General features: G+C 35.6%; 1 protein-coding gene across 1 annotated transcript in view; it reads right to left on the bottom strand.

Annotated features, from left to right (window-relative positions):
- Positions 1-5,292, bottom strand: part of LOC134680305 (metabotropic glycine receptor) — a 185,437-nt gene extending 180,145 nt beyond the window's left edge. Inside the window, exon 1 of the mRNA XM_063539414.1 lies at positions 5,032-5,292. Within this exon, the coding sequence (XP_063395484.1) occupies positions 5,032-5,224 (193 nt within the window). The 5' untranslated portion in view covers positions 5,225-5,292. The remainder of the gene's footprint in view (positions 1-5,031) is intronic.
- Between the last annotated feature and the right edge of the window lie 8,572 nt (positions 5,293-13,864).

The following is a 13,864-nucleotide window of genomic DNA, read 5'->3' as shown; positions in this document are numbered from 1 at the left end:
TACATCATCTGTGAAAATTTCAACTGTCTAGCTATCACGGTTCGTGAGATACAGCCTGGTGACAGACGGACGGACGGACGGACGGACGGACAGCGAAGTCTTAGTAATAGGGTCCCGTTTTACCCTTTGGGTACGGAACCCTAAAAAGGCCTGAAACTATACTAATCTACATAGGTACTCGTAGAGATAAAAAAAACTAGTTTGTAAATCCTGATACTATACTAATTTACATAGGTTGAGTTTAAAAACATCCTGATATTATGTTGTAATACTGTAAGAGAATTGTCAATTAAATATCATGTGGCGTTTATAATGTACATTTGATTGAGGGCGGCATTAAAACTAAAGTTGGTCAAGCAGATCTTGTAAGTAGAAAAAGGCGGCCAATTTGAAAAATTTAGGCGTTAAGGGATATAGCCTCATAGAAAATTTAAATTCCGCGCCTTTTTCTACTGACAAAATTTTCTTGGCCATCTATAATTGATAACACTTCCGATATTTCGGCTAAAACGAATTTTTATTATAAAAAAAACTATTTTAAATATTTATCGGATAGCCGAGCCGAACATAATAGGTGAGACCAAAGCGCATCGTCTCCGCTGGCTTGGCCATCTCGAAAGGATGGGTGAAGATCGGGCAGCCAAAAGGGCCTGGGTCGACCAACTGGGCGCCGTCCTGTTGGTCGTCCTAAATACCGTTGGGCAGATAGAGTGGAGGCAGATCTCCGTGAGCTCGGCGTCGGCGAAAGCTGGCGGGATACCGCTCTGGACCGATCAAAGTGGCGTGCTCTTGTGTTGGAGGCCAAGACTCATTTTGGGTCACCGCGCCAACAAAGTAAGTAAGTAGTAAGTAAGTAAGTATTTTAAATATTTAAAAAGTGCCATTTGTTATGTAAAATATAATACCATTTTAAAACTCTTAAACAGTTATTATAAATTCAAAATTATTAAAGATAGTATTCGTTGATATCGTAAAATCAGCTCTTCATCTGTTTTAAATAATGATTTTAATTTACTAAGTGTACGAATAAGATAACATAAAAATATCGCCGAATGAAAATAAGCTCGAGAATTCAAGTTGAAGACAAGACATGAAAGAACATTTTCTGATATAAAAGGAAGTTCGTCTAATTAGTTAATCGCGTTAAGATGTTAATTTAAGAGAATGTTTAATCCATTTCATTCAGTCGAGACACATTTTCACGCCTTGTCCTCGGGGTGATATAAATGACATTCAGAAAGACAGAGCTTTTAAAAAAATACGTAGCTAAAAATGGTTGTACGGCGCTCACAAATATCTTAACACGCCTCTATTGTCAAGGCGCTAGAGTGCGTGTTCAGATATTGTGAACACCTTGGCCGCTCGGAAATATCTGATGGTGACTGTGCTAGCTGTCTGTTACATACTTTCATAATAATCATTCGCTTCCCCTTTTTAGGGTTCCGTAGCCAAATGGCAAAAAAAATTTTTTTCGTCATTCGACATTACCTGTGTGGGGTATCTATGGATAGGTCTTCAAAAATGAAAATGATATTGAGGTTTCTAATATAACTTTTTTCTAAACTTAAAAGTTTGCGCGAGAGACACTTCCAAAGTGGTAAAATGTGTCCCCCCCCCCCCTGTAACTTCTAAAATAAGAGAATGATAAAACTAAAAAATATATATATGATGTACATTACCCATTACCATGCAAACTTCCACCGAAAATTGGTTTGAACGAGATCTAGTAAGTAGTTTTTTTAATACGTCATAAATCGTAAACCGAAATTTTATTATGTTACTTGCTGCTACGGAACCCTTCATGGGCGAGTCCGACTCGCACTTGGCCGCTTTTTTATTCACTTGAGGTCGGGGTAGGATGCTTTTTTCCCATATTTTTGTCGTTCGTCATCTCATCATTCATCTGATTTCTTTTCGTATCTCTCACACATACCTACTCACATATTTTTAGAATATACTAGCATTTAGAATATGATACTCGTAAGTAACTAATATTATTGCTATTCCGTTAAATCTACCACCCTTTAATAAAATATTTCATGGCAGTAAGCTGGCACAATATTACAACATATGACATCTACATGATTTTACTTATTTATTAGAGTGCTAGTAATAATAACATTTATCATATCTAAAATGACAAAATAAATAGGTTTGGACGGGGCACGTTTACTTGAATTTACTTTACCACCTACTCAAAGCCGTGTTTCTTTTTAGACCAATGACCAAATAAATTTGGTAGATAAAGTCATGTGCAATAATGGACATACGATACAAGTTCGAAAAGACGAACGCTGTTTTAAATCGACAAGAGTTGCAAATTACCTTTTCGCTCAACGTTTTATGTACAGTAATATGGCGCTTTAAATTTTCGACACAAGCACGTACTGTTGTTACCGCACTATTGCGGTAAAGTAGCACCATATTGTACTGTAAAAATATTTTGGCTATGATTAATGATATTTAAGTGTAAGGGTATTATCCTCCTAAATATCGTTGGGCAGATCTCCGTGAAACCGGCGTCGGTCGGCGAAAGCTGGCGCGATATCGCTCTGGGGACTGAGCATTCTGAGCAAGTGGGCCATAGCGCCAGCCAAGTAAGTAAGTGTAAGGTAAATACATTCAGCAGCAGAAGTTGCTGCGAAGCGTGCGAGGTATTCAAAATGATCTTATAACCTTATCCAGATTTTTTTTTAATTGGTTGCAAATGAATGTTGATTGTCAATGTCCATTGTTTGGGTGTAAAGATGTCGGTTTAATTGTTGTCAATTATCATATGTTCATATGTATACTATTATAGTACCTAACTACCAAACTAGTAGGTATTTTCTTTTACGCGACTAATAATTTTCTTCTAGGATTATTTATAAATTTTGTACTTAATTTTGCCGATTGGCCCTTTGTTTCCCTAACGTAATAAAGTGACAGCGCAACTAAATATGATTAATTATTAGGGTGGTTCAAAAAACATTTTTTTTTTATTTTCCTAGGGGCACCCCCTTATTTTGTTACACTTATTATGCTGACAAAATACACCAAGTTTCGTAATTTTATCTCAACTACAACCAGAGTGAAATTTTTCAAAGTTGTATGAAATCCAAAAAAGGTATTTATTATTCACAATTTTATTTAAGTATCTGGTTTCACACTATTTGCACATGTGATTTATAATTTTTGAAGTAGAAAAACATTTTTATTTATTTATAATTTTTCAAAAGTAAGATTTTTGAATTTTACCTAAAAAAAATCATCCTCTTCTTCTTCTTCTTCAACCTAGCGTTTTCCCGGCCTAGCGCCTAAAAAAACATAATAAATAAAAATAAAAATGTTTTTTACATAATAACTTTTAATTCACACTTTCAAATAATGTGAAAACTACTACTTGCATAAAAATCTAAAAAATAATAACTTTATTTTTTTGGATTTCATACAACTTTGAAAAATTTCAAAGTGTTTGAGCACCCCCTTGTAGTTGAGATAAGATTACCAAAACTTGGCGTATTTTGTCTACATAACAAGTGTAACAAAATGAGGGGTGCCGCTTCTTCTAGCTAGTTTAAATTTTTCCCATACAAACGTGAACCACCCTATTAATTATGCTGCTTCCATATCTAACAAACCCTTCGATCTATGAAGACCATTATCACCATAAATATTATGTTATTTTAGTCCTCATACTAACATTATACCTTCTACCTAGATTTAATGGTCGATAGAAATCTCGACACTCAATACGAGTAGATACAGCACAGTCAAGGTCAGGAATATCAGGATGCCTAATTAGCCAAATGTTGAATTGAATTGTTTTAAAAGGGGACAAAATTGTTGTATAATGGTAACATTCCATTTCTAACCGCAGCTGCACTACCGGTCCTGAATGCGTCGCTGTCATTGTCAATTTCCATAGTAAAATTAACAGTAATGCAGCTGTCGTTGGAAATGGACAGTCACCTTAACTCCTCTTGCTAATATTGATAGCCAACCCAGTGAAAGATTCCAAGGTATGCAAATTGCATAAGAATGGAATTCACTCTCACATTTGATCTATGTTCTCTTGATAGTGTAGGTAATATAAAATTCTATTTTCAAATATTATTTTATCGCGTTAATAGTTTGAGGTTAAAGGTACTGGATAAGCCCATTAACGCCTACGCCCACATTTCAAAACCTAATGGTAACATTCCATTTCTAACCGCAGCTGCACTACCGGTACTGAACGCGTCGCTGTCATTATCAAATTCCATACTAAAATTGACAGCTGTCGTTGGAAATGGAATGTCACCTTAACTTGCAAATTTAAGGTGGAAAATAGAGTTTTAAACATCGTTAGGTCCCTTGCAATATGCATAAGAATGGAGTTATTTTAAGAATCAAACGTTTTACTTTCGCATAAACCAAACACGTAGGTTTCAGTTTTTTTGGGCATTTTCCGGAAATGGACAATCATTGTACCTGAGTGTAGATACAGCGGGCGCGAGGGCTAATTTTGACTTAACTTAAACAATTGAAATCCTGGGCAACCATAGAAATATATTCAAACGATATTTATAATATAATCGGCACTGGTTTCTATTATTATTCGTCTAAGACAACCCCGTCACTTGCTAAGCGTAAAATAATCTGAGTTTTTGATTTGACTGTACTTAATAGTATGATCTTTAACTAAGTACGTAAGTACAGGTAGGTAACTACATAGTTGTATTAAAATTCAAATTAAATATGTTAATAAAATTCCTTATTACTGAAGTTACAATTTTAGGTATTATTGCAACTTCACTAGTAATTAATTATTTTCTGTAAGTCATAATTACTTGAAGAAAAAATGTCTGTTATTCTATCTTATATTCCCTGCTTGAAGTTGGATAAATTAAAAATAATTTTTAAATTAAATTAATTTGGTTTGTATTACGCCAAGCAGGAAAGTGACTCAAACAAATTGTAGCAACTTTTACCTTAAAACGTTACCTACCCATCGCCTGAAATAAAAACAATGATAATTAATTAATTATCACATCCTTTAAAACTTAGTACCTAGCTCACTGCTTTTCTCAGCCTCGATGTCCTGGGCCACCAGCTCCCTGGCCCGATGTCTGGTCAGGTGGGTCCTAGACCGGCCATGCCTTATGAGGGTCCTGCTAGAGTGACGCACATGTTTCACAATATCACCCTTGTATTCACTGTGAACCAACGACGCGACGTATATGAGGATCAGCGTGCGAATCATCACGGCGGCATCGTGCGTGCGTCCGCCACGAGCGCTCGCGGGCTACTGAAGCCGAAGTTTTGAATTTGGAATCCAGTTTGTTAGCGCAAGGATTTGCAAAAGCGGCCAGTAAGTTTGGTTAGTATTAACATATTGACTAAATAGTTTTTAGAGTCTGGGCAGAAAGAGTCGGGGAATGTATGAGGCCCAATACATTCCACGACTCATCTCTTTCCGAACAGACTCTATACGTCGACGTTTCATAATTGGTAGTTAAGATTTTGTTTAAATAAATTGTTTAGGGTCTAACTCAGCTAATTTGATACAGACTTGGCTCTACCGAATTGTGGAAGCGTCTCAATTAACGTCGTATTTATATGTTAATGTAAATTACTCGTATATACAATGTGTTTATTACAGTACTTTTTCAAAGTCAAAGCCGTGTAGGTTGGTTAAATTAGGTATGTTGATAAAAGACTAATTTTCATAAAATACCTAGTACCTATCATTTTTAACGGGCTGATGAGATATAGTAACTTAAAGAATCGAACTTGATAGCACGATTTTTTAAAGAAATTATATGTTTCGGTATATAATTTAATGATAATGAAATGGATACTTTTACTGTCAATAAAGTAAGGTTCTACATATGTATATAAAAATGTGAAATGTGTGTCGCTTTTTGTGTTATAACGGCTGGAAATAATCCTTTTCCTATAAAAAAATAATAAAGTTTTAATTGAGTTTGCTTATGAATAGATATTTCATAGTCAATTTCAAGTAGATACCTAGTTGAGACTTGAGACGTAGCGATAAAACGAAAGAAAATAAGTGCAATACGAGTATAGTGGTAATTCGCATAAAGACTAATATCAGTATTCATTTATTTCTTGCTTCCAGAAGCGATATCATGGTTTTTTATCACCTGTCATGCCATGCGTCACTTTTGCACTTACATATTTGTTGGAACGTGACAGGCATGGTGACAAATGATAAAGAGCAGACCATCTTAGCCCTACAGCCGGCGTATTATGGATGGTTTTATCCATCTTTATCCACGTGATAAAATAACTGTCATTTTTTAACACCGTGGGATAGAGAGTGACAGACACTGCTTTATCACGCTGTCACGTAGACAAAAACGACCATCATATCCGTACAGGATGACATACCATTTAACCTACCGGGAGGGCAATTAGAACTAATCTTCTTATAAGCTGTCTATTTCAACCAGAAATGTCACAGTTGATAGCTGACATTATAGATGATAGATCTATCCGTACCTAGCAAATATCATTTAGATATAATATAGGTACGTTTGAATTGAACTCCAGGGTAGAGTATTACAATGCCTAATGAATTAAATAAAAACATTTAAAATATTATAATTACCTATAGATAAAATTAAGACGTTCAATACCTACTTTACAGATATTTAAATCTTGGATACATGTAGGTACAAAGTAAAATTATTATACACATTTCATCACTAGTGATATTTTGAATTTAAGGTACCTGCACTATTTTTGGAACTTGCGTAATGATGATTTACAAAATTCAGTTTTATCGCATCCATAGCGCGCTAATAGTATTTATAATGTGGGATTTCCATATTCCACCTTTGACCGAATTTCATTATTTTAAAGCAATCCTGTGGTATTTAATTAAATTATATTATTAAATAGTAGAGGATTTTATTACGGTTCATAGTTATTTTGCAGTCCGAAGTTTAGTGTCCTTTTCACCACATTAGGTCGTAAATGCTATTTTTAGTGTTCCGTACAAAACTTTGTTCATGGAACACTTATTACATATTATTGAATAAGATGGAGTTAATAACTGAAAAATTAAGTAATGGAGCTATTTCTATTTAACAACTTGTTACGCCCTTGAAGATCGTTCACGTTGATTGGTGCATGCAAAATGAAGTGAAATTTGTGCGTGATGGCTCCTCTACACGATGGGCCAACGCCGGCCACTCCAAGGGACGCATTTATATGTTAGAGGGAGCAAGTGATATTGCTATCTCGTTCTACCGCATGGCTGCGTCCCTTGGAGTGGTCGGCGCTGGCCCATCGTGTAGAGGAGCCATGAGATGCACGCCAAACACCAAGATGATCGACAAGGTCTTATCAAAACCAGTTCAAATTCATAACAACTTGCTAATCTAAACCGGGCTCCTGGCCCCTGTTTCAGGTGCGACGAATTGTAAAATCACTGTTGCTGACGTCACAGGCATCCATGAACTAGTTACCGCTTACCATCGGGCGGGCCGTATTCCTGTTTGCCACCACCATTGTATTATTAAAAAAAAACTTTATGATATCGGAAAAAAACAGATATTTCTCTTGCTAAGTTTATGACAATTGTCACAAGAAACACTACAATTGTCACTAAATTCCGACATATAACTCATTACCTGTCAAGAATTACCTACAATTCTTCTAAATCTTTGACAATTGTCAGAAACTTCGCAGGAGAAATATCTGTTTTTTTCCGATATAATAAAGTTTTTTTAAATAATACAATGATGGTGGCAAACAGGAATACGGCCCGCCCGATGGTAAGTGGTAATCGTAGCCCATGGATGCCTGTGAGGTCAGCAATAGTGATTTTACAATTCGTCGCACCTGTCACCGATGTGAAATTGGGGCCTGGTAAATTAATGCCACAGAGGCCAGGCAAGACAGCATAATAATTTATTTAATAAATAAACCCAAAGTGCTACACGAAACATCTACGTCAAAGAACGTGAAGAAACGTAACGCACTCACAAAGAAGCTTTTCATAAATTAATGCGAGTACGATAATGATGAGAAAATTTAACACACAGACCAATTTGAATGTACACTGACATTAGGGGGGCGATTTTTGAATTTCGATCGCTCGATTTCGTCACACAAAAATCAGTAGAAAACGGCGATATGCTAATTTTAGAAATACGAGCTATAGAAATTGGGAATCTAGTGGTATTGACCACTCGTTTTCAATTCTATTAGTAGAATTTTAATGCTTAGTAGTGGAGATATTATTGAACGAAATACATGAAATCGAGCGGTCGAATTTCAATAATTGGCCCCCTGGATGAGATGTTAATGATGTGATGTCATTTAGTTATTTTGTATTTCGCTTGTACTTGTTCGTTCATGAATTGGCACGAGCGAGACGCACGATAGCTAAATGACGTCATATTTAATTAAATTACACAAACGGGTATGCCGCGATATAATTTCACCTGAAACGTCGGAATTTAAGGTAAAAACAATGAAATTATATCGCGGTAGACCCGTTTGTATAATTAAATATGTGTACAAAACGCGAGAGTTTAAAGTGTTATAAATGACATCATTTAGATTTTGATGTTAATGTTCGTACGTTCGAATGGGCCTGGCATTGGTACGTGGTAGCCTAGTGTGGGGCCACAGGACACTTATAATTGTTAAGAAGGTTTTTCTGTGAAATAAATATTATTTATTCTTATTCTTTATTCTTATTCTTTATTCTTATTCTTTATTCTTATTCTTTATTCTTATTCTTTATTCTTATTCTTTATTCTTATTCTTTATTCTTATTCTTTATTCTTATTCTTTATTCCTATTCTTTATTCTTATTCTTTATTCTTATTCTTTATTCTTATTCTTTATTCTTATTCTTTACTCTTATTCTTTATTCTTATTCTTTATTCTTATTCTTTATTCTTATTCTTTATTCTTATTCTTTACTCTTATTCTTTACTCTTATTCTTTACTCTTATTCTTTATTCTTATTCTTTATTCTTATTCTTTATTCTTATTCTTTATTCTTATTCTTTATTCTTATTCTTTATTCTTATTCTTTATTCTTATTCTTTATTCTTATTCTTTATTCTTATTCTTTATTCTTATTCTTTATTCTTATTCTTTATTCTTATTCTTTATTCTTATTCTTTATTCTTATTCTTTATTCTTATTCTTTATTCTTATTCTTTATTCTTATTCTTTATTCTTATTCTTTATTCTTATTCTTTATTCTTATTCTTTATTCTTATTCTTTATTCTTATTCTTTATTCTTATTCTTTATTCTTATTCTTTATTCTTATTCTTTATTCTTATTCTTTATTCTTATTCTTTATTCTTATTATTTATTCTTATTCTTTATTCTTATTCTTTATTCTTATTCTTTATTCTTATTCTTTATTCTTATTCTTTATTCTTATTCTTTATTCTTATTCTTTATTCTTATTCTTTATTCTTATTCTTTATTCTCATTCTTTATTCTTATTCTTTATTCTTATTCTTTATTCTTATTCTTTATTCTTATTCTTTATTCTTATTCTTATTCTTTATTCTTATTCTTTATTCTTATTCTTTATTCTTATTCTTATTCTTATTCTTATTCTTATTCTTTATTCTTATTCTTTATTCTTATTCTTTATTCTTATTCTTATTCATTCTTTGCCAGCGCGTACTATTTACGCGCTACGAGCGCGAGCGTAGCGTAGGCGTAGCCGTTCATACGGCTACTTCCGTTTGTAGCGAACAGAAGAACATACGGCTCGATTAGGGAAAATAATTAGATTCACTAGATAAGATATGATATGAAATAGTAAAGATATGTGACGTTCCACGGAAAAAGATACCTTATGGCGGCTGGCGCTTACGCTATTAACGCCGCTCCAATATTCAGCAGGGGAAATGGTACCTTTTACCGTGGAACGTCACATATCTTTACTATTTCATGTCTAGTGAATCTCTAATTCATTTCCCGAATCGCGCCCTCTAATCACTCTTATCTATAAGATAACGAAAATTCAATTATCGGTTTTTAAGTTAGGCCCTCTGGTGTGGCCTGGCTATACGTCGTGAACTATCCGCGGCGCGATTCGGGAAGTGAATTAGAGATTAACTAGATACGATATAGTAAAGATATGTGACGTCCTACGGGTAAAAGTACCTTATGGGGGTTGACGCTTACGCTATTATTAACGCCGCTCCAATATTATTGCGGCGCTTTGCGTCGTAAGCACCGGCTGCCATAAGGTACCTTTTTCCGTGGAACGTCACATATCTTCACTATTTCATATCTAGTCAATCTCTAGTTCATTTCACGATTCGCGGCGCCAGCCGCCATAGGGTACCTTTTGCAGTGGAACGTCACATATCTTTGCTATTTCATATCTAGTGAGTCACTATAATTCATTTCCCGAATCGAGCCGCCGGTATCGATGGCTCGCGTGCTAAAACGAGCAGCTTTCATGTTTTCGCCGATCTTGATGTTAAATGTAAGCAATTTGTTAAACGCAGCCAGCGAGGTCAACTGTGACATGATTACTAAGGTTGAACAGTCAGCAGCAGAAGTTGCTAAGCGGGTCAGGTGTTCAAAATGATCTTGACGCGACTTTATTGTTAAGAGAATAACTGCCGTATTCGAACTTCAAGATATTCTCAAGTGACGACACGTACTAGATCCATTCTAGATACGTTATAGTTTAGATATCAACTAGTTCTCTTTTGCAGCGCAATTCGGGCAACCAATGTCACTTTTACGTTAGATAAAGTAAGATATCTATTATTATTATTTGTATCTCCGTTACAAACTCTCGGGTTTTTAAGCCCGGTCATTTATAAGGCGTGCGTGGGGATATAGAACCAACACGTAGAGGCCGTTTGGAGAGCTTTGATGTCATGTAGAACGCCTGCTGGAACCCATTCACGGGTGCATAAATAGATACCCGTAAACCGGTTTCAGCAGGCATTGGGAGCTATTATAGAAAAATGGAAAGAGTCCTGGTCTATGGTTTAAATTTGGGTGGAAAATAAGTCTGGGCTATTGCTAAGTTTCGGACACCTGCCATAATATTGTGTTATACAGTGTTATCGAGGCAGGTGGTGACTCGCCACTCGTTAGATGGGCAGCTGATACGCCATCGTAAAGACGGCCAGGCGCAACACCGGCGTGAGCGGCTCAGGGGTGTCGAGAGGTGGTGCTGCGCTTTCTCCGAAGTTACTCGCGGCGTCATGCCCTTTAACACTTCCACCCCTGGAGCATATAGCTCTAGCGACTCCTCTCTGGACGGCCAACGAAGGCAAGCCAGAGCTGAGAGTCCTACGGGTCCCCTTGGGGTCCAATCCGACCGACGAAGACACGCCGGAGACGGAGACCCTGACCGACTCTCGGGAGCACTCGGGTCCGTGGGGTCGTTACTCCCCAACAGCTCGCCACAAGCTGCCCATGACTTATTATTAATACATGCTTATTATTATTAATACATTTAATTCAAGCAACATGGCTCATTATTATTATTAGATGTGAATTGGATCTCTAAGTCATATCCTGTGGAAATCGTTCAAGAGTACGTAGTAGTAGTCGTGTCTTCTCTTGTGAATATCTGAAAGTTCGAATACGGCAGAAAGTCCGAATAATAGACCGCTATGAGGGAGATTATCTTATAGGAAAGTTTCATATTTTCTGGATTCGATTTCTGTAAGATGTTAAGCTAGGAAAATAGAAGTAAATGTTCCCAATTGTATTTTTATTTTTGGGTTAGCACCGAATTTTTGCTAGTAACTATGTCAGTTTTAATGTTTTATTTTACTTTTCGACCGCCGCTCCGATGTGCGAGCGAGACATCGCTTTATACGTGCATTAGGGCTGTCACGCTCACTCACCGGAGCGGCTTGCGGATCCGCATCAGTGCGATAACCTCATAAGCTGTGATAGCTATCTGTGACTGCGAGGTCGACAGAAATGCCCCGATATACTACATCCCTCTAACTTGCTGGTCCCCCTGTCCTAGCCGATATAGCTGCAAGAGTGTAAAACAAACCAAATTCGTATGTTTTAAGGTCCAATTTCGAATGCACTTTAAACGGATATAAGATATTGGGTAAATTATGAGTATCAGCCCGACGACAAGCGCAGCGACATGGCAAAAAGTAGTGATGCGAAAGATTAGTATATTTCATTATTTAAATTTAATATAATATAAATATTCAATCTGGGTAATATGTCAAAAATGTATTACATAAATGAATGATGAGTTTTATTTAGGTATTGTATAAAATCAACCGGTTTTATTGCAAATTACAATTTTAAATCAGGTCAAATTACTTTTGAGGGATGCTATCTAGGCTCAAACAATTGAGTTTCCAAAACGTCCCGCTTGGCGCGCTGTTAAAAATCCCATACAAAAATAGACGTAATTCAATCGCGAATGCTCGTCACGCTATCGAATGAAATTTAAACTAGGGGTTCCGATCCGCCCCTTAGCTCAAAATAACGAAACTGCACACACACTCATACACACACATACCTACAGCTCAATCAAATCTATAAAAACATAAATTTTAAATCAGAACAAACAAATATATATGCAAAACAAATAAACATACGGAGAATAATTCGGAGAATCCGTAAATAAATAACATGGAGGCCTTGTTTGACGTAATATTAATGCCAGCATATTAAAATACAAACCGGACAAGTGCGAGTCGGACTCGCCTACCGAGAGTTCTGTACTTTTTAGTACTCGTTGTTATACATCATCTGTGAAAATGTCAACTGTCTATCTGGGTTCATGAGATACTGCCTTGTGAGAGACAGACGGACGAACAGACAGAGGGACAGTGGAGTCTTAGTAATAGGCTCCCGTTTTTACCCTTTGGGTACGGAACCCTAATAAGTATAATAAACTCGTAGCCATCTCTAGTTCAATACGAGTCGAAGTAATAACAGTAACAAACATGAGACATGTCCGATTGGGAATCTTCATAAAAATATCCAGTTGTCTTCGAGAAAATATCCAGAAAATATCAAACTCGAAAATACTTCGATTTTTAAAAATAAAGTTCTGAGTTTCTTACTTTGGCGTGCGCGAAAATTTTAGATTTGCATATTTATGGTCACATTCCATTTCTGACCGCAGCCACACTACTGGTACTGAACGAGTCGCTGTTATTGTCAATTTCCATAGGAAAATGAACAGTAGGTAGTGCAGCTGTTGTCGGAAATGGACCGTCACCTTAATACATAATAATAATTGTGCATTGAAACGATTCTCAAAGTGTTACTGACAGTTTGATATCGATGTAAAAACTCGAAATGTTTTATGTTTTTGTGTTAATCATTAGTTGTTATTAGTGTGGATGGTTTCCGACGTTTCCGTGTTGTGCGGTACCTACATTATTTCATTATATTGACCCACTTAGGTATAATTTATAAATAAAAAAACAATATTTAGTTACATACGATTTAGCGTGCACTCTGTTCACACAACGTCCATATTTAAAGGGAAATATTTTATAGATTGTCTATAATTATGTAAATATAATAAATTAATAATCTTTGCTTTGTTTATCAAACCAGACAATAATATGTAAAGGTACCTATATTTTTATTAAAACACAATGGAAAAATAAACAAAAACAAGCATAATAAAACTTACTAAATATTAACCTAGAGTATACATAAAGTATATTAAAATATTAAAAAAGATATTGGATAAATAAAAAATATTTATATAGAGCCGCAGTACGCGATACACGGCCGTCGTGAACGCTGCTCGTACTGTTAGTGCTTGAGAAAAGTGACCTAGGCTCTCCGAAACATGTCGCGCGAGTGACTAAAAACAAGTAAGTCTAAACCGTAAAATTATTCAATGTTCAATTTTGAGCTTATTTATT

This window comes from Cydia fagiglandana, chromosome 3 (assembly GCF_963556715.1).
Source record: "Cydia fagiglandana chromosome 3, ilCydFagi1.1, whole genome shotgun sequence".
In the NCBI taxonomy this organism is placed as follows: Eukaryota; Metazoa; Arthropoda; class Insecta; order Lepidoptera; family Tortricidae; genus Cydia; species Cydia fagiglandana.
This window is presented reverse-complemented; position numbering and strand designations above follow the sequence as displayed.